At 35.2% G+C, this 25,299-nt stretch overlaps 1 protein-coding gene across 3 annotated transcripts in view; it reads right to left on the bottom strand.

The window, feature by feature from the left end:
- The window catches only part of PAPOLA (poly(A) polymerase alpha), a 54,944-nt gene that overhangs the window by 18,363 nt on the left and 11,282 nt on the right, over positions 1-25,299 (bottom strand). For all 3 annotated transcript variants that reach the window (XM_081138712.1, XM_081138711.1, XM_081138713.1), the window contains exons 2-15: positions 22,237-22,410; positions 21,819-21,885; positions 20,648-20,729; positions 18,702-18,811; positions 18,191-18,244; positions 15,695-15,806; positions 14,919-15,008; positions 14,690-14,828; positions 12,897-12,969; positions 11,429-11,549; positions 10,405-10,489; positions 4,910-4,963; positions 4,262-4,381; positions 3,046-3,155 (exon numbers count right to left, since the gene is read on the bottom strand). In XM_081138712.1, the coding sequence (XP_080994838.1) occupies positions 3,046-3,155; positions 4,262-4,381; positions 4,910-4,963; positions 10,405-10,489; positions 11,429-11,549; positions 12,897-12,969; positions 14,690-14,828; positions 14,919-15,008; positions 15,695-15,806; positions 18,191-18,244; positions 18,702-18,811; positions 20,648-20,729; positions 21,819-21,885; positions 22,237-22,410 (1,391 nt within the window). The remainder of the gene's footprint in view (positions 1-3,045; positions 3,156-4,261; positions 4,382-4,909; positions 4,964-10,404; positions 10,490-11,428; positions 11,550-12,896; positions 12,970-14,689; positions 14,829-14,918; positions 15,009-15,694; positions 15,807-18,190; positions 18,245-18,701; positions 18,812-20,647; positions 20,730-21,818; positions 21,886-22,236; positions 22,411-25,299) is intronic.

Below are 25,299 nucleotides of genomic sequence, written 5' to 3'. Positions count from 1 at the left end.
GCTATGGAAAAATTGAGCAGGGAAGAAACGCAGTTCAGCCTGGAAACTAGGTTCACTGGAGTGGAGACAATGAAAGTGAGGAAAGTGAGCTGACAGTACCTGGCAGACTAGCATTCCAGGAAGAGCAAACATCAAGGACAAAACGTCCTGAGTGGAGAGCATGCCTGGAATGCTTGAGGAACACCAAAAAGGCCACGGGAAGGAGGAAAAGTAGACATCAGTAATCCTTTATCTGCAATTCTAAAGTCCCCAAAGCTCCCACCCAACACAGTTTTTCGTAAGATTAGCAGCAAACCCTGATCTGAACTACCCTGTGGCTATTTGGTCTCTGCTTTTGCTTAATATGACTATAAAACAGTTCCCTGCAGAAATGTTGCTATCTTTGACTACAAATGTTGTTCCAGGCCCCTGGATGATACTTACTAACTTTATTACTTTCTGGCCCCAAGATACATGGATAAAGAAATCTGAACTTATAATAAAAAGTGAGGTCAGAGATGCAATGAGAGGTCAGATCAGGTAAAGGCTTAAAAACCACAGTAAAGCCTTGGACTTTTTTTCCAAGTGCCATGGACAGCCATTATAGGTTTTGAACAGGCAAGACATGATTTGGATGTGGGCTGTAGCTGAAGGTGGGCAAGGGCAGAACAAGGATCCTATAGCAATAGCAGAAATCCAACCAAGCAGTGGGTAAGTTGCCTGGACTAGGCTGACAGCAGCAGAAATAGCAATTAGCAGCAATCTCAATACATTCTGAAAGCAGAGGCAAAAGAACTTTTTAATGGATTTGTATCGTCATTTCATTACACTGTTGATAAGGAAAAAAAATATTCCTGGCCAGGACTGCTGTCTGCGTGGAGTTGGCGCATTCTCCTCATGTCTGCCTGCGTTTCCTCTGGGGGCTCGTTTCCTTACACATCCCAGAGATGTGCAGTTAGGCGAACTGGCGTGTCTAACTGTCCCAGTCTCAGGGTGTGTGAGTGCACCCTGCACTGGAAGGGCGTCCTGCCCAGGCGGGTCCCACCTTGTACCCTGAGCTACCTGGACAGGCTCCAGCCACCTGTCACCATGAACTGGAATAAATGAAAATAGTTATCTTACTTTTTATTAATCTTTCTTAAATGTTATATGTAGCTCACACTTATTTCAATGTTTAATACTGTGTTTGGGATCTTTATTTAGAAGTTCGGTGATGTTTTTGAGACCAGAACTATGCTGTAGGAACTTAACTCATGCTTATATCAACTAGCCTATGGTAAAATTGGTTTCGTTATACATCATTTCGCTTAAAGTCCCATTTTCCAAGACTGTATTGATGACACTGAGGACTTACTATATGAGAAAAACAAGAGAGGACTCCCCCCAAGGTTCTAGCTTGAACAACTACAAGGCTATAGTTGCCAAAACCTGAGATAAAAAAGATTTGGAGAAGCTGGAAGACTGAGGGTAAAAATTTGAGTTTTGAACATGTTAGATTTATTAAAATAAAAAAAAAATAAAAATCTCACAAAGTATTCCATTAAAATGTTTCAAGATACAGGACAACTAAATATTTCCTACCCCAAATACCTGAAAGTTCCTTGAAAATCTTGATGGTTTATTAATACAATCTTTGATAAACAGCTCAATTTAGATGCAAAGTACCAAACAACTTTTCTAATTCAAGTATCTCTATGTGATTTGTTAGTTCACAAATGGTTTAGGTTGACATCAGAATTTTTACTTTGGAAAAAAAAAAAAACTTCTGTGGTGTCAGCAGATGGAGTTATTAGCACCCTCCAAATCCCATCCTAGAAAGCCTATGAGTGCTTTTGTTGTCACAATAATTAAGGGTTATTACTTGCTATGGACACTATCCTTCAACGTGGACAGTTCCTCACAATGAAGAATTGTACCATGTCCTACTTATACTCCTGAAGATGAAAAACCCGCTCATCAATTATTTAAAGCAAAAACTTAACTCAATTTTACATAAAAACGTGAAGGATTTTTAATCTGAATTTTCCAGGAATGCAACTACCACATATATCAGGAAATCACCTTTTGTTCTATTTAAACCTTTAACTTTTATTATGTCACCAATGGCAACGCTGCTGGTCTCTGGATCACACAGGTAACACCCGGACCAGTAGGAATTCACAGGTGTCACACGGCTAGTGATTTGACATGTAGGTCTAATTATCTGGGTAGAGTGTATCTTCTGCTCACTGTATTTGAGCACTGACACACTGAAATACACATTCTTTCCCCTTTGCTTCTTCATTACATTTAGTGTATGATACTGACACTCCTGACTTCTTAACAAATTATACCAATTGTCATCTCTCCTTCTCTAAGGATGTAAAAAAACTTTTAATGTTAAAGCTGAATGTCCTTGTGGGAAATGCCTTATTGAGGACAGGTTAAAATGACACACACTAGAATTTTTTAAATGGGGGGGGGGGGGATGCTGGAAAGAAAAATTAGTCCCTAAAAAAAGATGCCATCCATTATTGTCTCTATACATATTCACTATTCCCTTGAGAGCTGTGCATACATACAGCCTTAGCTTCTGTCAACTACATCTACCATGTGGCCTCTGATCGTACAGGCCAGGCTACAGGCCAGTTGGAAATGCAGCTCCAATCACCCTCTCCCCCACCCATGAATGAAGACTTGAGTCTGTATTTGACACAGAGGATAAATTTCCTCAAAGTCACTGAAAATTTAGCTTCATAAATTTGTAAGGTAAAAGATTATTAAGGCAGTTAGACATAGACTTGGTATTCTAGACAATCAAATACTCAGGTGGTTTCTAATAAGTAAGTGTGGACATATCAAACTTAAAGTCATTCTACTTAACTTGAGGTCCATCACAATAGAAAAAATCATTTCTCCATCAGACAAGACTGAAACCAGTAACTAGTTCAAAACATTGAGATCACTTTGCTGGTTATCGTTCACTATTCCCAGGAAATTTTAAGTTATTACAAACACCACTATGATATACATAAAGACACATTCAAACATGCAGGTATGTGTTTTATTATCCAAGTAGAGATATACCTGTATCTGTGAAAGACTGAATATCATAGGTGAGATCAACACTGAGGTTTTCAGAGTTTTCAGTTTTTTTAAACACTAACCCAATCACCCACATCGTGCGAAATTCTTCCCTGAAAAGTAAGAATAATATTACTATAGTTTACCAGGATTTCATAAAAATACACTTATCAAAGCAATTGACAACCTGAGGTATGTGGGAAAACTTCAAATATAAATGTATAAGCAAACTAAGTAAAGTTCTGGGCCCAAACTCCATTAAAACCCAAAAGTCCTCCCCCACACCTGTCCTCTGTATTTCTATTAATATATAATCAGACTACTAAGACAAATTACTTGTATTAGCTACGTACTGACAGCAAGTTTTCTTAATGATGACCCTAAAGTACCAAGAGACACTATAAATAAAGAAAAATTATGTTCAAATTAATGAAGGAATGGAATTAACATATTGTAAAAAAATGTGAAACAAAGGATATTCTAGATATAAAAATTTAACTAGAACTCAATTATATATTACTTAACCCTTTAAAACTCAACTGAAAAGGCCACATGAACAGAATCTGACTGCAGTACAGTAACTGAAACAAGGGTAATTCAGCTACCTTTGAACACTGACATACCTACTAAATGGATCTTATAGTCTTTCAATAATTAAAGATTGCAGGAGGAACAACAACAAATTCTACAAAACTTGAATCACACTCTTACATGACTACAAAAGAAAATAATCTGGCCAGGCTGGCGTGGCTCAGTGGTTGAATGTCGACCTAAGAACCTGGAGGTCACTGTTTGATTCCAGGTCAGGGCACATGCCCAGGTTGCGGGCTTGATCCCCAGTGGGGGTCGTGCAGAAGGCTGCCGATGAATGACTCTCTCATCACTGATGTTTCTGTCTCTCTCCCCCTTCCTCTGAAATCAATAAAAACATTTTTTAAAAAAAATTATTAAAAAAAAGCCAATCTGCAGAATATGAACTCTAATTAGTTAATAGGCACCTAATCATTACAGACTATTATCAGAGAAAACAATTTATTCTCAAGGAATTTTTCTCTCCAGTGTTTCTGATCAGGGAAACCTAAACTGTAAATCTCAAACTGGTTTTGAGCCCCATATGATCAATAAAATAGACTCGTTATTAAAAATTGCCTATAAATGCTTCTCTGAGTAAAAGCTGAAAATGGGAAGAGGAAGCTAGGTTAAGTCAGAAGGCTCTTACTTGTCAGGGTTTTCTTTGGGTGCCGGAAACGACTGGGGGTTCACGTGAGCCAGGGTAATAAATTCGTTCTTCTCCAAACTTCCAACCAAGATTCGGATCTTTGATTCCACCAAGCCCACCCTGAACAAATGTCACTTAGTATTAATAAGACTTGTTAATTTAAAAGAGAAAACAAAATACACAAAATCAAATGTTTATGTAGAGCAGTACTTTGAAGATCATGCTTAAACACACAGGGTGAGGGGCAGTTCAACTGTCTGGACCCTCACAGATAAAACCAAAGCCTTATGCTCCACCCAAAAATGCTGAAGAGAAAACGGGGAGGAGATAACCAAGCCACATTTCAGACTAGGAGTTACAAAGGAGAGCCTCACAAACATTTAAAGAAAAAACTCAGTAAGCTAAATTAAAGCACTTTCTTATTTTTAAAGTACTTAAAACACAAGGTTAGGAAGTGACACATAGATCTAAGGAAACAAAAGCTGCATATGAAACCCCAAATTCCTGTCCTTTTATTTCCATAGTAAAGCGCCGTTTCTGAATAAACCAAACTGCGTGCTGACAGGCCTGCCCCGGCTCCTACTGCGCGCTGTGACTATCAGACTGACTCTGAGGTCTACTTTCCATGAAGTCTGGTCTGGTACTCACCATTCTAGGCGTTGTTTTTCTGTTGGTGCACTTGCTAGAAGTACAATATAATGCCTTTGAAGATAAAGACAACATGCTATTTATTGTATTTAAGTGCTTTGTGCTGGATATTAATACCATAACATAACAAGCTTCGTGAGCTATGTATCAGCATCAACTTAGCAAGGGGAAAATCGCAATCTGAAAATGTACATAAAACCATAAAAGCTATATTCCCAAGTTGCTATAACTACCAGCAAGTTTAATTCTTCCAAAAATAATTATTTTATGAATAATTTCCCCAAAAGCAGCTGAATAAACATTAATTGATGATTTGGTTCAATGACTACAGTGGAGTGCTTCACCTACAAAGTTAAAGAGCTGCTCACTAAAATACAGTCCTTTAGAACAAAATTATTTTAATGGAAATAAACCACCAAGGTTGTAGCCACCAAAACAGGATCACTAAATAAATGTATTACATCAGTAACTCCAAAAAGCAGTTATCAAGCACATCATGCTTCTTAATTCAAATTAAAAGGTAGCAAAAACTGAACGCAAGTTAATTAATACTGAAGTTAGGACTCATGACTTTTTCAACAGCAGCCTAACTTTCAGTAACAAAGCAGCAGACATCACATCACTAATGTCAGAGGATCAAAGAAATCTGATTTCTATGCAGATGCCGATTCCATTGAAATGAGAGAAAAAACAAGTTTTTAGAAAATACCATCATGACCAAATAACTATTTTTAAGTCTTTTAAAAATAAACTATAACTGAAGTGTAATAATTCAATTTCATGAGACTAAAAACGTTCAGTGCAATACTCTCTTCCACAGAACCCATTTTAGAGGTGCTGTGGGCCAAGCTCTTCCCTTTACCTCAAGGTGCAACCTGACATGATCTGGTGCAGATCCTGGTTTGGAAAGTCTAAGTGTAACCAAAAATTTTAAATTACTTTATTCTTTCAAAAGGCTGACCCTTTATGTTATCTTTCACATTTCACAAATGAGATTTCTGGTCAAAAGCGAAGTATGATTGAGATCTAGAAAAACACCAACCAACCCTAATTCAAATTAGCCGACCTCCCACCCCACCACCAAAGACATTAGACAAGGGACACTGAAGATGTGGCAAGTCTTAAGCATTTCTTTAAACCAAACTCCCTTAAAACAGACCATCTGATTATTTATGCTCACAAAGTATTTGAATAAAATAGTTCTGATTCTTCACAGCTATGCAACGCAGCCCTAAGACTTGTGTACAATGTCTGTACAGTGGGTAATACCTGTCTTAATGACAGAGGAATTGTGAAGTTCAAATGAGTTTAGTTCTAGTATTTATAAACTGGCAGTATCAGAGGTAATATATATACATATGAAACATATAGTCAGATATGCAAATATGCAGTCCAAGTCCATACAGACTAATACTTCCTTTACCAGTTTAATCAGCATTATTTGGAGAAAACCAAATACGGCCGACCCTTGAACAACACAAGTATGTATGAACTGCACAGGTCCACTTTTATGTGGGTTTTTTCAATAAATACTGCAAATGCATTTTAAAAACACTTTCTCTAGCTTACTTTATTGTAAGGGTCAAGTAATAAATAACATACAAAACCTGTTTATCAATTGTTTATGTTATCAGTAATGCTTCCAGTCAACAGTACACTATCAGTAGTTAAGTTTTTGGGGAGTCAAAAGTTACACGAAAGTTTTCAACTGCATCGGGGTTTTGGTGCCCCTAACCTCTGCATTTCTCAAGAGTCAACTGTATATAAAACAAGCACAGATGGCCCAAATAAATAAGTCACATGAAAGCATTTTTAAAAGCTCATGCATTTTATATACACAGAAACCTATTCTCAAGAGCCCTAAATGCTCTTAATTCAAACAAAATCCTAGTAAGATCAGTAACCTCATTTCCAGTTCCCTGGGAAATTGCAATTGGGAGCAGATTTAAAAAACAAAAAAGGGAAAGGCAGATGGAGGAAGAGCTCTCTGACAAAGTATAACAACTTATAACAGAAGACAACAAAGTATGAAAAGCAAGGCATGCATAAAAACTCAAGAAAAGCAAAGCTGTCTGGGTTCACCTAGTTTATGGACAGAACTTGCGGTCTCTAAATCACTTTACCACACTATTAAAATGGATATTCTTAATGACCACCTGAGTCTTTCACAAAAACTTAAATGTACAATGCTTTCTATTTACTAAGGCAAATATACGATTCATTTACACTTGATTTTGTTGGCAATTCAAAGTGTAATGTTCTGAAGCTTAGAGTTCAACTTTGTTCTTAATGAAATGGGGGGAGTATCTACTCTGGACACTGTTTACATACGAATGCATTTGTTTCAACATAGCTGAAAGTGTTAAACAACTAACAAGTATTTATGCTGAGGTTAAATGCTCTGTACTCAGCCACATTTAAGCAAATTTAAAGTGTTAGATAGAAAATACAATAATTAAGCTTAACGTAAATAACCTGCCATTAGAAACTTATTTATAAAACACTCACCCATCTAAGAAACTAAGAACAGAATCCCAACTCAGTTTAAGTTTTAAAAACCAGAATTGGTATTCAGTTCCTCAAATCCCCATCAGAGCACAAAGACCAAGTGGTACCAAATTTAGACTTTGTTGCTGTTCCCAAAAAATGTAACCCCCCACTTCATACTGTTATGCTTCAGATGCTCAGCTACCATCAGGCACTTTCAAATCTTAATAGTGATTAACATTTCCCCAAATTTAAAGATTGCCAATTTCCAATAAGAAATTTAAGTATAATATTGTGCTCCAAATGAATTGAAACCTATTTAAAAACTACTAAGAACACTTAATTTAGTTGCTATTATTACTTAATAACTATTTACCCCCTAAAAAGTGTCTTGTTTGTAAGTAGGTTTCCTGGCTATTTTATCACATTAACATTTTACCTGCGTAGATCATAGCTCATAAATGAGTGAAAATTTAATTATCTTAGACAAAAATCTATGCAATTCCATCTTAAAGTAACCCTGGACCAAGACTTATTGTTCACCATTTTTAAAGTTTTTTAAACATTTTAAGGCTAAAATATTCTATACATATAAACTCCCTGAAATTACAAATTAATCTTACACCTTAAAGAACATTCTAGGTTTTTTCCCTAATGCCTTCCCTTCCTTTTCTAGTGAAATGAAACACCTAAAAAAAGTATTTACATTTCCTATGTCAATAATAATTTATTTTATTATTATTTGTCAATTTGAGTAACCCTCAAGGAAAAACATAAAAAATACATTTTTAGGACTATTTAAAATTTCACAATGCAATGTTGCCCCTTTCACAAGGAACACTGATCTCTTCGGGAAGATGATTTTTGTCTTAAAAAGCCAGACAAAATTTCCTCCATGGTTCTCTCCCTTCCAAGTATGGCAAGCAGGTATATTACACAACTTAAAATCCTAGACATAACAAATATTTGCAGGATATACCTCAAATAAAGTTTAACCAATTTTAACTCAAGGGAATTTCAATTCAGTTGTATAGCCAATCTTTGGAGTATTTCATATACGTTAAAAGAAAAATTCAAGCCCTCGCTGGTGTGGCTCAGTTGGTTGGAGCTTCGTCCTGTGCACTGGAAGGTCGAGGGTTCCATTCCTGGTCAGGGCACATGCCTAGGTTGCAGGTTTGGTCCCCACTTGGGGCGTGCAGGAGGCAACCAATCAATGTGTCTCTCCCACATCGATGTTTCTCTCTCCCTTCCTCCCTCTCTAAAAAAAGAAAAAGAGAGATTCAAATCTGTAAATACCTCTAAAGTCTAATCAAAAGTATTTACTAAAAATGTGAGGAAAATTTTTGAATACAACTTAGTATAGATAAAATTAGCCCATCATTGTCAAGTCTTCAAATCTGTTTTCCAAAGACTCAGCTGAAATTTCAATTTTCCCGATAGAATTTCCTCTATTTGTTGCTATATCCTCACATCTAATTATGTTTAAAGTCATTGTGATAACCTAAAATGACTGATTCAAAAGAATTCAGTAAAGATAGTGATCTATAATCTTTTAATCAGTCCATTGAGAGCTGACAGGTGCTATTTGGCATAGACTGAAAGACAGCCTAAAACTTTTAAAAGAAAACTATTAAGCAAGCTTTAGAAACCTTCCAAGTTCTAGTAATACAAATTTATTCAAATGAGTAACACTACCAAACTTCGTTCAATTTCAACCATCTTTCCTACAGTGTAGAAAGACATTTCAGCACTCTCAGGAACTCTGTTTGACTCACCTCCTCCCATGAGGAAATGAGATGGGAAAAGCACAAATCTAGCTACACCTCAGGCTCGGGGACTAGATGCTGACCCTTTTCTACAAAACCAGTTTCTTATTCTCCACACAAGTAATGACATACTTACTCTATTATGCAGTTTTTAAAGTATCGGAACATGTATGTTCATTAGCTTAAATGTTCAAAAGTACTCCCTCAACACTAGTTCAAATAAAAAACAAAAATTATCTGCCAAATGGAAAAGCACAACTTATGGGGAGTAAGTAATAAACAAGAACATTCAGTGTTATGCTATTAACTGTTTACTGACAAGGTAGTGCTCCCAGAACACAACATTAAGCTGGCTCCATCACTGCTTTTTCATGCAAAAGATACAGAAACAAAACACAGAGACATCATGAAGGTCATCATTCTTGTTTTTAATTGGGGAAATAGCATAAAGCAATCTTGCTTAGATTATTACAAAACACAATCCACAAGATCAAATGGTCAGGAAAGTTTCAAGCATTGAAGGAAAAAAATTTAAGTGGGACTTTGGCAAGTTTTCAGCTCAGGGCAAATAAAAGTGCAAGTCCATTTTTTTAAAAGTAAGATTTATTATAACTTACAATTTTCATCAAAAGCAACACAATCAGGCTTTTAACCTGTACTAAGGTGTTAAACCATTATATTAAAACCATTAGTAAAAACTATTACCCCACCTTAGATTCCAAAAAAAATATTTGTAGAAATATTTGAAGGGGCTTTATTAGCATTAGGGGGAAACTGTAGGCCAATTGTATGCTCTAACTATTGAAAACATTTGACTATATATTGACACTTTATTAGCTTTGCCTATGTTATAGAGAATCTTAATGATGTTTCCAGAAATAGCTGAAAATACTTAGTTTTTTAATAGAGAATATTAACTACAAATTTTAAGAGTTCACTCCTTTGCCGAGGTACACAGATTGTGAGATTTGGTAAGGACTAACATATGCCTACAAACTGATGTTGCTACAAATGTAGGAGTTTGGTTACAAAAGGCAGCAAAACTGTAGGGGCTATACTTTGCTTGGACAGATAAAAAAAATAAGAGGTTTAACTAAAAATAGTGCACCCTTTGTGACAGGAAAGTTCTATAGAAAATGTTAAAGGAAAATTCAAAACTACATTCATCTAGCAAGAAGAGATTTCACATATGCAACCATTACTTAAGAGAGCAACATGTCCGACATGCCTTAAAATACATACTTGTACTTTTGAAAGAAGTTTGGAGCTTCAAAAAGCTTGGACCACTCTCCCTTACTCAGCAAAATTTCATCTGTGATAGCAAGACCTAAATTAAAAACATATTAAAATGTTTGCATGGTTTGGTCTAACAATCTAGTTTTAAAGTTCTTAAATATACCACATGCGTTCACTACAACCCTAAAATAATTTTAACAAAAAGCAATTTTAGTCTATGACTTTAGAGCATAAAGATTCTTACACACATACACACTTTTCAAAAAGCTGGAGGAATTTTTGAGCCGTGTCTGGTAAATTAGCATTACTCTAAAATGCCATGTTCACAGAATAACTCTGCAAGAACTGAAGCACTGTAGTTACCCAAGGAATTTTCCCCAAAAGCTTTGCTTCTTGTCTTTCTAAAAACATGCTTCCTGCTGGTTCTAAAAGGATAGCAGTATCTTCCCATAAGGAGCCTTTTCAGACTACAGAAAAGAATTTTACACTCTGAGTTTGAAGCTGGTAGTCGTACAACTAATTCTACTTCCTAGACTGGTGTCAGTCAAATCAAGCAATCCTTTCCAGTAATTTCCCTCAAAGACTGGCAATAGCTATACTTTCAAACAAACAGTACTACTGAGATTCAGAAAAGTTTAGAGGTTCTTCCAAAATAATGGGCAGTTCGAACCCAATCCTGCTCAAAGTTTTCAAAGAACATAGCCTGGTAAAAACATCTCATGTCACGGCATCATTTAAAATTTTACATGGCAATAGTATGGCACTAAACCAACTCCAAAAAGCCCTGCTAACGATATGGCTTTAAATATTGGTTAATCTTCCTATATAATCAAAAATAAATTGCCTAAAAGGAATTAAACTAAGTTTTTCTAATCAATTCACAAATATATACTATAATCAATCAATAAAAAACACCAGAATCCACCTTGGTGACTGCTTTCTTCGATTTAAATTGTCTACCCACTGCCTGGGTCTGCAATGGCTACATAAACCCTCTGTGTTAAAGGAGAGCATAAGGATAACCACTTACCTTGCTTAAACTCCTCAACCATGACCATCCGTGTTGAAACGGACACATTGTACGTGGAGTTCTGCTGTGGGTATGCTGGTGTAATTATAGGCATAAGATGGTACCTATCACTGGGGTTTACCTACATACAACAACAGCCAATCAGTTTCTTCAAGTACACATGCAACAGATACTTGGACTTTTTACCCCTTGTTAAACTGAACCAATGATTAAATTTTATTTCATTCATAGCTGGAGTTGAGAAAGAAAAACCATGTAAGGAAACATTGTTTTTATAGAAATTCTTTGTAGAATCAGGATTTGGTCTAAACTAATGGTTTGTTTCAATCATTTGGGCATGACTACTTTGGCAACCTTACTCTACAGAAACAGTGTGCCTGCTGAGCAAAAAAAGATTCTACTTAAACAGCTATTGATGTTTAGTTTTTCTTTTTCCAACAACAGAAACGGGGATGCACACACAATTACACTTTTCAGAAATGTCATACTCCAATATTCTGTGTAAAACAAATTTTAAACAAGATGAAAACTTATGTTTTAATATACCCTCAACATATAAAGAATTATGCTTAATTTATTAACAAACGGTGAAACTACATTATCCATGTTGGTGTCATTTTAAGAGATAATGAAATGATTTAATGACTGTTCATCTTAATCCATATACTAAGGATAAGTGGCATATTTCCATGAAGAAAATTGTAAACTCACATCCCTCCAAAAACGCCTTGGGGTTTGGAAAACTCGAAGATATATAGCTTGATGTAATTAACAGAACTTAAAGTTGACAATATTTTTGATACTGCAATAAGATAGCAAAACAATGTAGGAAAATAGAATTTATAAACCTCTAAAGCCTTATTCAAACCTAAATATTTTACTTATTTAAAAAGTGCATGTTGTTAATTAACATCTAAACTGAGTAAGCAGTAAAGATCGTAACTTCCCAAGGAGCAGAATGGAAGCTCTTTAGTCCAACCTTCCTTTTGTAATCTGACATACCCAAACCAATTTTTATAATTACATCATAGAAATTAAAGTGATATTGCTTAGAAGGTATCTGTCACAGGTAAACATTAAGCAACAGTTTTCCTATAACAACCCAATTTTAACAATACTTAGATCAAATAAAAAATACAGGGATTTTTAGTATCCTTTTATTATTATTTTTTTTAAGCACAAATGCCCACACAACTTTGACTTACAAGGTAGTTCTATATAAAATAAATTAAAATGTTAGTGAACTTGGTATTATAAACTATATACAATTAAATAATAGTTTACAGGGTAGGTACATAATTATGCTTTTCACATCAGAGGACAATTATAGTTGAGGTTATCTAAAAGAAAGGGTAATACGAACATGTCCACTCATAGGTAAAAGGATGGAAAGTGTCCCTGAAGTTTATGCAGATGACTTTTGTTATTGCACAGTGTGAATTTGTAGGGGAAAAAATAATACACTAACCCTTGGGTCCCATACAGGCAAATTAAGATTGCATTCTTCAGGCTGTTTCAATAGCACTGGATTTGGCCATTCCCTGTTTAAAAAGATTGTAGCACTTGATAAGACTTGGATATTACCATCTAAACGAATTTTGTTAAACATACAGCATTGTGAATGTGATCCTTCTTCATTCATTTTGCCCTCTTGGTATATATAATCTTTTATTCCTGTTGATGTTAAACTACTTGAAACACTTTTGCTCTATGAAATTAACTTAAACCACTTGGTAGCTTTCTCAGACTCAAGCCACACATCGTATCTGCCCCTCAAAGAACTGATAAAGCACTATTTAAATTAAAAAGTACTACCCCAAGACATCTGATATGTTCACCTCAACCCAGAACAGGATAAATCCCTCTTGAAAGACAAAAATCCTGTCTTTATACTAGCTCATTCCAAAGATAACAAAGAAATGAAAAACTTAACTCATTATAGGCAAAGTATGAATAATTATAAAAAAGGATTAGAAAACTTTTTCTCTACCTCATGACTTAAAGGTTATGAGTATGTGTGATAAAACTTTGTGATGTGAACACATTATTTTCAAGATGCAGCCTATGTGTCAGCAACTCCAGTCCCTTATGGAATAGATTAAAAACTGGAAAACATTTCTCATCCTTAATGTCAAGGTTAACACCTTTAAAACAGTATTTGCTATGTATGTGTAGCATTAAGAAAAATTCTGACATTCCTTAGCCATCCTCATCAAACTTGATTATATATAATTAAGTACTATCAAATCCATAAAGAACAGAGGATGTCTTAAAAAGTGTGGTACAGCCCGGCCAGTGCTGCTCAGAGACTGAGTGTCTACCCATGAACCAGGAAGTCACGGTTTGATTCCCGGTCAGGGCACGTGCCTGGGTTTTAGGCTCGATCCCCAGTAGGGGCCTGCAGGAGGCAGCCAATCGATGTTTCTCACTCGCTCTCTCTCCCCCTCTCCCTTCCTCTCTCTGAAATCAATAAGGACTTTTTTTTTTTTTTAAAAAGTGTGGCACAGCTCTACATTATCAACTGTATCAAAAAAACTCGACTTTTATTAAATAACTAGAAAAGACTTTTTTTTCTAGAGGGAGGAGGTATAGGAGTTGGCAGGAACAGGGAGCGAAGACAAATCTCTAAAATCAATTTTATTAAAACCAAAAACGCTAAGCTTTTGGGCCAAAACAACTAATACAAAATTATCTTTTCTTAAAAGAAATGTGAACATGCTGAAATGAGGGAGTGGAAAAAAAAATCTCTCCAGGGTTATTGACTAATCTCAAAGTGATGGTCAATTAATTGCCTTTTTTCAAGCACTTAGTTATTCTTAAAAGCTTTTAATATACGTTTGCATCTTAATATTTTAAATGGGCAACTGAAAGCAAAAAACAATCACAAGAAACTACGGGACTCTAGATTTAGAAAAATTCGAAGAGTAAAAGGTGGTATACATAAGTTTATCCTAAGTAGCTGATATCTGAGCCTATCAACTCACTAAACTTTACACACATTAAAATTCAATTTATTTACAGGGTAAGTTTACGCAAGAGGTACAAAGAGCAACTGCCTTACTATCCTGGGAAAGCTAGGGAAAAGGAATGGAATTAAGTTTGCCATTTTATATACAACATGATCTTCCCCCCAAGACTACCTAAATGGCTACATCATGAACTAAAATTTGAATCTGAAACAAACTGCAGAAATGTCATAGAAATAAGACTAAACTTCAGTGTCTACAATCAATTTTATTTTAATATAATCTAAACACATACCATTTAGAAAATACCAAGAAAAATTTATGTACAAGAGTTGATGCTATTGCATTTGGATAAAGCTGGCAAGTTCTTGCTACTAGCATAGCCCAGGAAACACCACCGAGGAAACCTAATATATTGGAATAGATGTTGTGGCCTGTTGATAAGGGAAAAGCAAAAAGAAAAGTTAGTGTTGAACAAAAGTTTAAATAGTTTTAATAAGCTAGCCAACAAATTCTGAACTCACGTTTGGCCCACAGTTTGATAGCTCTCAGAGTTAACCTGAAGTTGTCAATGTTTGGTACTAGGTGTAAAATTTCATCGGTTACCCTGCAACCTGATTAATGGGAGTGAAAAAACAGAACATTAAATCATCAAAAATTTAATGATAATATTTCTTTTAAATTTTCTGAGATTAATGTCAAACTTAAAAACTTTATTGGCAGAATCAGTAATGTTAATTCAATAAAGAGGCAAATTAAAAACTCTAAAACTTTGATCTCCTATCATAAGCACTACCCTCGACCAAAGAATCTGAACTGTAATCTGCCTCATCTCAAACTTTCGGACCATAATTGAAACTTCTTCCAGTCCATATCTGAGGAAGGTTTGATCGACTTAAATTGCCAATGATTGTTCTTCAAGAGCATGGCAGAAAGCAATGCTAATACAAAGTGTTCAAAAGCAATCTTTTAAACACAACAGTTGAAAACATTACAAAGGACTTCAGGGTCAAAATTAATTAGGGTTACATAGTAAAACCCAAATCAATAGCAACAGAGTACCAATGTCAGACAGTCTTTAAATGTCCCAAGAAATAGAAAGTAAAAAGTGAAAGATGAGTACAATAAATTACCAAAATACCAATAAATTTGTATTTGGGTTTTACAAATGAGGTACATTCAACCTGAATAACTATGGATAAACAATGTCCCTATAAAAGGCTTCATTATAAAACCTGACTTTAAACTATTTCATATTTGACAAAAACTGCTATGCAAAAGGAAGTAGGCTTTCACATACCGTTAAGACTTCTTATGCATCTTATATCTAAATTTTTAAGCAGACTGTCATCTCGTAAGTCCAAGTCTTCTGGAATAGTCTGCAGTGCTAATCTTGCAAATAAAATATCAATCTAAAACAAAAACAAAACTCAACATTCTGTATCTGTCAAACTAAGTTATTTCTTTAAAAAAAACACTTAGTGCTCCTTAAAGCCAGGATCTTCTCATCAATTATGAATATGACAATGCCTCCAAAAGTCCAAACAGTGTTAATTCACACCACCAGTATTTTGATCAGATGTTAAAACATGGTAATATGAAACAAAACTTGCATAAATACCTACCTGTCATTTTAATCACACTAAGTTTGATTTACTAAGTTTACTAAATGCATCTACTGGATTTACTAAGTTTGCTAAATTCATATACTGGATTTCTTAAAATTAACTGTTTAGTTCTCCATCTCCATGAACTATAAAACAATTAAGCACTAAAAGGTACACAAATATAAGGCTATTTCTTTATATTTAGCCCAAATACACCTTTTAGTAAAAAAGTACCACCTTATATTTAAGAACTTACATATCTATACTATTATAGTATGTTTCTCCAACTTAGTTTGACTAAGAAAACAAAAACAAATGCTAATTTTGAAGGCTTCTAGAATACAAGTGACATTTTGTTTCTTTTTCAAAAAAAGGTTGGCTTGCAAAGAAACTTAGCACAGATTTGTTCATTATTTCCTGAGGGTATGATTTCATGCTTCCAGAACTTTGGATGCTGCTCAAAACAAGCCTTTTATAAGATCACTTCAAATACAAGTATTTTAAGAGCTTATTGTGAAAAATCATTCACATGTACCTATACGGGATAGAAAAAACTGTACATAGACAAATAGTACTTGTGGTGCAGCGTAAGTTTTCCAATAAAACAAATTCCAAAGCCCCAATTTAGACAGAAATAAAGATTACAGGCTCACAAAAATATTAACTCAGAAAGCATTTCAGTGATGACACTGACATTTAATAAAGTTATTTTGCAAATGTTGAAATGGAAAAACATTCCCTAAAATAATATTTTATACATAATGAATAAATAGGAAACACATTAAATAGTTCAAGTAACCATCTGACTTTCACCTCCATCCTGAAAAGTGTACACAACTGAATTGAGTCTCCCATACAAAAAAGTCTCCCCTTTGTTGGTAATGTTCTTTTTGGGAAACAGGGCATCACCTTACAGTACAGAAGGTTTATATTCATTTAAACATTAAGAGTAAATCAAAACTACCTCAACTTGACAATTCTTTACTGAACTTCACATTTTATGTCTACTTATTAAGGTTAGTCATTTGACTTTTCATAGATTGAGTTGGGCATCTTATGCAGCAATGATCAAAACCGCCTCTTTTTGCAAAACAATGAGGTATTATTCTTCAAGTTTCCAAAATTTTATAATCTGCACTATATTACTATCAGTGACTTTTCAGCCCCGTTATGTACGGGAGAAGTAACATAATAACTAAAGTTGCTTCACTGTCAGCTTTGTTTCAATTACTCTCAGGACACGCTGGAAGCGGGGGGAGCACAGCATCTCAAGAATTTGAGCTGATATATCTCCCCTATCAAAAAGTAGTTCAGCATTCATAATACCAGGTCATAATTTTCACTCAATTTCTTAAATATTTAATTTTTTAAAAATATGTTATTGATTTTTAGAGAGATGAAGGGAGACGGAGAGAGAAAAATCAGTTGGCCGCCTTTTCAACACCACCTGCTGGGGATCAAGCTGGAAACTTAGGTTTGTGCCCTGACTGGGAGTTAAACCAGAAACCTCTGGGTGCATGGGACCATGGGACGACACTCAACCAACTGAGCCATACTGGCCAGGGCAAATATTTAATTTAAATGAAATTAAGGCAAGTTCTATTTGCAAAAATATATTGTATTGTCTTAATGAGACTGGACGTATACAAAACCTGGATATGGAAAAACTACCAAGTAAACGGTTTTGTAGCAGCATTTCATTATTGGTTTCATTACTTCTCACTACACTTTTAAAGACTAAAAATGGTATTCTACAAAGCACAAGCAGGCAATTCTATTAAAAAACAAACACAAAACCTTTAAGCCCTGGCTGGTGTGGCTTGTGGTTAGAGCATCAGCCTGCTCACAAAAGGGTCACGGGTTCAATTCCTAGTAAAGGGCATGTACTTGGGTTGCAGGTTCGATCCCCAGCCCTGGTCAGGGTGCATGTGGGAGTCAACCAATAGATGTGTCTCTCTCACATCGATGTTTCTCTTTCCCTTTCTCTTCCCCCTCCCCTTTCTCCCCCCCCCAAAATCAATGGAAAAAATGTTCTCAGGTGAGGATTAACAACAAAAACCCTGAATTCCTATTAATATCACACCAATATCACACCAATTCACCAATTATAAAGCTTTAAAATAAGTCAAGTTTTTAACCTACATCAATCAAAATTACACATAGCAAAAACTATCTGAACTACACCTTACCTCTATCCCATCAAAACACAGTTTGATAACTGGCACAAATGCCTCTTCAACAGCCTGTAAGAAAATCAAACAAGTTCAAAGTCTCGCAAATCACATATCAGACCTACACTAATTTTAGTACTTTTAAATGAATGTGATACTTGAAATTGTTTTGAAATAATTTAGCATAATGTCTGACACAGACCAGGTTGTCAGCAACTAGCTTTAACACACTGAACTCTTGAATCAGATAAGCCTAAGTTCAAATCCTTGATTTCTACCACTCAGATATCTTATCATGGCCAAAATGCACAATATATTGTTTGCCTTATTTCCTACTTTGTACACAAAATTACAGATTTATGATTTTAGGCTTATTGTAAAGAATAAAATGCAAGTATACATGGTAGGCACTTAAAAGAGTTTCGAAAATTTTAAGAGTTCAGCAAATGATGTCAATACCATAAAATTCACTCAAGTGACTAAATTAATTTTTGTAACTCCTCCCCTTTCACCCCGAACATTTACGCACTCTTAAATCTTTTACTTCTTCCTGTAATTTCAACTTATCATAGAATGAGGTGAAAAAGTCACTTCGATCAACATGTCTTGGTGCAACACACAACGCATCAATATCGGCACCTAGAAAAGATTAAGCCTGTCAGCCATTAATTACTATTACGAGAAAATTATTTTGCATCTTGTCATGGCAGTATTTGACGTTGAGAATCTGTTAACATGATACTAGTAAACCTCTAAAAATGTACCCTGCCCCTTAAAGAAAATTACCAGTCAGTAAAGGAATAATATGATTCTAATTAATGGGACACGTTTTTCCTGCGGCATCCTCTAGCTGCAGTGGCCCAAGTGAACTGGGAGGCAAAGAAAGGTGACTAAGATAGGACTTTTACGGTGAAAAGAAAGAATTACTTAAGAACAGGCCCAGCATCTTGATGTCATTAGTCATACACATGTCCATTAGTGAAACAAAGAAACAGTTTTCTTCTATACATTATGTGACTGGTGCTTATAGGCTCCTGCCTATCCCCTAAATGGGACGTATAGGATAAACATAGAGGAGGATTATTGGTAAGAATTCAATGAGGCAGACCAGGGTAAGGACTGTTATTAACTTAGTATTTGATAGCAGGCCAGCACTGAGTACATAGGGAGAACAAAAAAAGATGATTAAAATCAGTAATTGGGATCATAATAGGGAGAGATAAATGTGGAATTAGGTCAACACAGTCATTTTCCTAAAAGACTCAACAGCTGAGGCACTACCATGAAGGCTGTTATTTAGCATATTCATGAAGCCGAAGAGCACACAGTACACAACTGGAAAAAAGTAGTGGGAAATGGGGAGAAGGAAGGATACCAGAACAGAGCACACACATATAACATTGGCAGATAACTTTTAACATAGAGGCCAGTGGTTAACGGTTGAAAAGTACAGCATAAGAATGCCCAAGAAGAATCCTAGTTCTGCTGAAGTGGCTGGGTGAAACTTCACGTTTTATTGCTTCTTTAAGTCTCAGACTTGTATGTATTACACGAGAATGAGAGTACTGAGGAATAAATAAGATAATGAAGACCAAAAACGTATTAGCTCCAGGCTTAGCAAAAAGAAAAGGCTTAACCTTTATCCAATGAAAGGGAACTTTAGTTCCCGGCAAGGAGTGGGTCCTGCTGGCCGAATTTAAATGCTGACGGAATTTAAATGCTGTCTTTTAAAGGTTAAATACTCAGAAACCTAAGCATATACGTTCTTTTTTACAGGCAAAAGGAAGGAAACTGTTAGTTGTACAGTTGATCCTGGAAAATATATGGAGTTTGTATGATGCTGTCTTTTAAATGCCGTCTTTTAAAGGTTAATAAGTGTTCTCTGCCATAACATTTTTATTGTGTATTTATCTGCACAGAGGAAAATACTACTAGTGTCAATAAGAAAATATTGACAGTGATTGTCAATTGAATGGCTGCAGATAAACTTTTTTTTTTGATTTCTTGCTTAACTGTATTTTACAACTGTAATAAAAGTATGGGGAAAGAAAATCCATAGGTGTTTTTAAAAGCCTTAATTCGTATTTGTTCTGACTTCCAGACTGATATTCTTCAAGTACAAGAAATGGCATAGAGAGCAGCACTGTTCAAAAGAGCCCTCTGATGGGGAAAATGTTCTATATCTGCACTTTCCAGTACAGTAGCCACTATCCACACGTGGCTATTCAACATATAAAATGTGGCTACTTCTACTGAGGAACTGAATTTTAAATTTTACTTAATACTGCATGGGACAGTGCAGGTATAGAAGGCATCGTTTATTTCTTTCTCCTCACCAATTTAAATCTCCCTGAAGTATTCTCTTGAATGCAAATTTAAGCTTTATGATATACCACAAGCACATGAGATGGATATATTATAATTTCAAGAACTAAAAACAGTATTCCTTCTCAAAATAATTAAAACAATATTTACCTTTTGTGTGTACTCCTAACCTGTAAGATCCAAAAGTAAAAATTTTTCCTCCAACATTTTCAATTACAGATTGTGGAAGATTCTGTTGAAACAAACAGAAAATGGTTATTTTCCCAGTAGAGCACAAAGAAAATTATTTCAAATGACAAATGACAGTATTTTTTTTTTTAAAGACTTCAGTGCAAATTTATATAGAGGGTAAACAAACTTATAGGCCCTACAAAATACCACGCCTTCACAGATCAGCCTAATTTGAAATGCAAGCAACATTCAACTTTTGAGTGCTCTTTGGTGAAGGACCTTTACTATTTAGAATTTTGCCACATTTCTGAAAAGTGCTTTAAAGACGACTGTGGTCGAGATTATTTGATTACACTAGAGCAATGAATGAGATTTTACTCATGACAAAGATGCTGCATAAATCATTGCTTAAAAGACTATGTTATATTCAATGATTATACCAAATACTCCATAATACATTAGAGTATAATTTTACCATATCAAAGAGACTGACTTTGAGGCCAATACTGTTCCATAATGGTTTAGTTTTTTAGATTTCCAAGACTTTGGTGGGATCATTCTGAACAGAACTAAACTTGCTGATGGTTTCTTACAATAGAAACACCAGAAATAGGAGAAAGGAAAGCATTTAAAATCATCTTTTTTTAAGTGGGTCAAATGAATTCTACACACAATTCTAAGAATACATTCCCTTTACCAGGAGCCCAGTGATGGATTCATCAGCTGTGTGTATGATCTTTCATAATTATTAGAAACTCAGGAAATGTCAAAATATTCAGTTTGAGAATCTAATACCTGCAAACCTAAAAAATGCTCATTGTTGTAGGATTACTTAAAAAGTAACAAGACACTCAAATATTTAACACACATTTTTAAAGCACCTTCCCAGAGAAATATCTACTATTTCAGAAAGTATATAAGGAAGTCAGTTTTTAGTTTTGAAATGTTGCAATCAAAAAATACTTATAAAAAATAAAATTTAAATGAAAAAAATTACTGAATTCAGTTGCTTTTCCTGCTTTCAAAATAACTAGAAACAAAATATAAATTCTGTTATCAAAACTAAATCTACTCAAGCAAGAACAGGTTACATAAGACAACTGCTATGCTTAGCTGGCAAATTATTTCATATACAAAGGAGTTACCTTACCTTGCTTTCACTGATTTCTCGTATCCACTCTTTTACCAGATTATTTAATTTTCCCAAAATTAAAATCCTGTTAATAGAGCAAATATCAATTAAGTTGTTTGTTATTCCGAATCATTACTGATTAAAATGCAGAAGTTTTCAATAGGTGGCGTTCTAAATTTTGAACAGTTTTAAGTTATCAGAAAGGAAGTATGCAGTTAGCTATGTGAAGGCATTCCCCTTCCTCCTGACAATTCTATACTATAATAACCAAAGTCTCAAAAATCAAAATTAAGGGAATGGAGCTCTGTAGAAAAAGTTGTCTCTAAATATCACTCTTGTCTGAAACACATACTTGGAAGAATAACTATGACTTTCAGAATTGAGAATGCCTCAAAATTACTTTCTGTTAAGAAATTACAAATTTTTGTATATTTACCTGCGCTGCAGTTCCTCTTCCTCTTCAAAAACCCCATAGGGCTTCAGAGTCTCAATTAGTTTCTGTGTAAGCAGGCAGTCAGTCTCCTTGGGGGATGCTAAGCTGATAGGAGAGGTAATGCCATAGTGCTTCTGTGGCGGTTGTGTTTGCTGTGATCCCTGCGTTGTAACTGGACTACAAATGAAATTGGATAAAATTACTGCCAAAAAATTTCTACAATTTGAACCAAATTGGCATGACTAGAAAAATGCTTTAGTAAGATGCATTTCTAAACATAGTTGGTTCCCTGCCATACCCCAACACACTTTACTTTCAAAAGACTTTACTTGCCTTACAGTTTACTTGCCTTAAAATAAAAGTAACCAAAAGTGAACAAATGAAAACAGTATTTCTCCTCTTACTCCAAGGAGTTTCACTTTGTCACTACCTAAATATCTAAAACTGTAAGAATCCATATCAAATACACTGCTAAAAAAAAAAAAAAAAAAAAGTAAATCTAGAATAGAAGTAAACTGAGAAATTCTACTTCTTAAAAAGGAGTCAAGCCCGGCCGGGCGGTTGAGCGTCGACCTAGGATCCAGGCGATCGGGGTACGATTCCCAGTCAGGGCACATGCTGAGGCTGCTGGCTGGATCCCCAGTTGGGGGCGTACAGGAGGCAGCCGATCAATGACTCTCTCATCATTGATGTTTCTGTCTCTCTCTCTCTCCCTCTCCTTTCCTCTGTCTGAAATCAATAAAGACTTAAAAAAAAAAAAAAGTAAAGCCCAGCCGCAGTGGCACAGCTGGTTGCATCCTGTGCACCAAAGAGTTGAGGGTAAGATTTGCCCGCTGGTGTGCAGAAAGTAACAATACAGGAGACTCCCCAAGTGGAACTAACATCTGGCTCACAATGAATAAAACTCAGTGATGAACAGGACATATAACATAAACATAACTTGGGGCGGAAGAACTATATTCACACTTCAACAATGATGCTAACCTAAAAGTTTTTCCATTTTAGAAGAAATGCAGATTTTTACAACAGGATTTTAATATAGCATGCTTTAAATGCTTAATAAATTAATCTGACTCAATTATTTTTGGGTAAAAACAATTCTCATTATTTTACCCACCCCGTTTTAATAATTAGCTTTGTATCTGAATGGACAAGGACTCTAAAGATTAGTAGTACAACTATTATTTAAAAACTAACAAGTTGAATAACACAAAACCAGGTAGGGGCTAAGGGAAGAACCTAACATCTGGATCAGTTATTTCTCCCAATTATACTCCTTAACAGATAAAGTGTTTGTTTTACACACATATACACTTTTAAGTTCTAAATACACATTTCTTTTTAAAATTAAAGTGCAATAACTTACTTAAGCAGTAACAGGCCAAATCCAAGAACCCTAGGCAAATAAGTCCCCATAATACATTTACTACCTATCCACTGGGTTCTAGTTGATACTGTGACTATTGGCCTCTGATTTGTATTTTGTCTTCTGAAAATCAACAAAGACCTAAGAACGCCAGGAAACCCATACTGCTTGTTACTAATTAGGCCGTGGGCTGTGTATCATCTAATCAATGTTTCCTGATCTAGTCAGCAATTGTCTCAATTTTAACATAGATTTTACAGTAACATTTACTAAGTAAATATCAGATTTATTATCTCTTGCAGCAGTTAATTCATGTCAGATCACGTCCTCCTACTCCTTTAATCTAAATTGCATAGCTTTTACAAGGTTATGATGTTAATTCACAGAGCTGGGGATCCACATGAGCACCAACCACTACTGAAGACTATCTTAAATTAATGCTCTGCTTTTCAAATTTATGTAACATCTCCTAGGATTAAAATATACAAAATTAACTTAAGTTTAAGGGCGTTCATAACGTCTTGGTTTATACACATTTTCATTAACCAACAAAGAGTTACCAGGTTCTGTAAAACTGAAATCAAAAAGGTGGCCTTCGCCCAGCCGGGTGTGGCCCAGCGGTTGAGCATCATCAGCCTAGGATCCAGGAGATCACAGTTCGATTCCTGGTCAGGGCATATGCCTGGGTTGTGGATTCGATTCCCAGATTCCCAGATCCCCAGTCGGGGCGTGCAGAGGCAACTGATGACTCTCTCTCATCACTGATGTTTCTGTCTCTGTCTCTGTCTCTGTCTCTGTCTGTCTCTCTCTCTCTCTCCTATCCTTTCTCTGAAATCAATAAAGACATATTTTTTTTTAAAAAAAGGATGGCCCTCAAAACCAGTCATTTCATAATCCTTCTTTACACCATACTCTAAGATTTCAGAGAAATTAGGTATTAAATGTAAAAAAGTACACTTACCACATATCCTAATTACATTCTCTTGTTGTTCACTGGTTCATGAGATTCTCCAAGTAAACTACAGCCCCTCATTACTATCCCAGGATTATGAATAGTTTTATAAATAATTTTAATTTGATCAAAGCCAAAAATGAAAACAAGTATAAAGTTCATTCTAGACAGAACTGGTTCAAGCAAGGAGAGCTTTCAAGTCAAGTGTAAACTGAATTCATGTTTTCTAAATTTCAAGCAATAAACCTCTACTGGATAGTCTGTTGTTTTTATAAGTAATATGCACTCATTTCCCTTTTGAAGGGGTTCAATTCATTACCAGTTGAGTTTTGATCATCAACAACACGAGTACCCATTCTCTATGGGATTAAAATTCCTCACTTATCTTTCCCATTTTTTTCTTTTTCACTGCCATACAAAAAACAATGGTTGGAAAGCCTGTCTACTTCAACTGTATTACCAGAATAGTAGGATATAGACTCGAATTTCTAAATTCACACCAAGTTTGTTCACTCTAATTTGAAAAACAGATGTTGATGTCTACATTAGTTTCCACACTAACATTTTGATGGAAGAGGGCTCAGTGTTTTCAGAATCCTTCTCTCCCTTAGAACATTTAGAACACAGGATTCTTTACTGTATTTAAACAAGTTCACACAGGACACATGCCCATATTTCCTTTTAACTTTTTAAAAAATTATTTTAACAACATTCTATGTAACAATTCCATTCCAACTATTCCAGTTCT

Source organism: Miniopterus schreibersii (genome assembly GCF_964146895.1).
Source record: "Miniopterus schreibersii genome assembly, chromosome: 1".
Classification (NCBI taxonomy): domain Eukaryota; kingdom Metazoa; phylum Chordata; class Mammalia; order Chiroptera; family Miniopteridae; genus Miniopterus; species Miniopterus schreibersii.
Note: the sequence above shows the minus strand (reverse complement) of the source record. Positions and strands in the feature narration are given on the sequence as shown.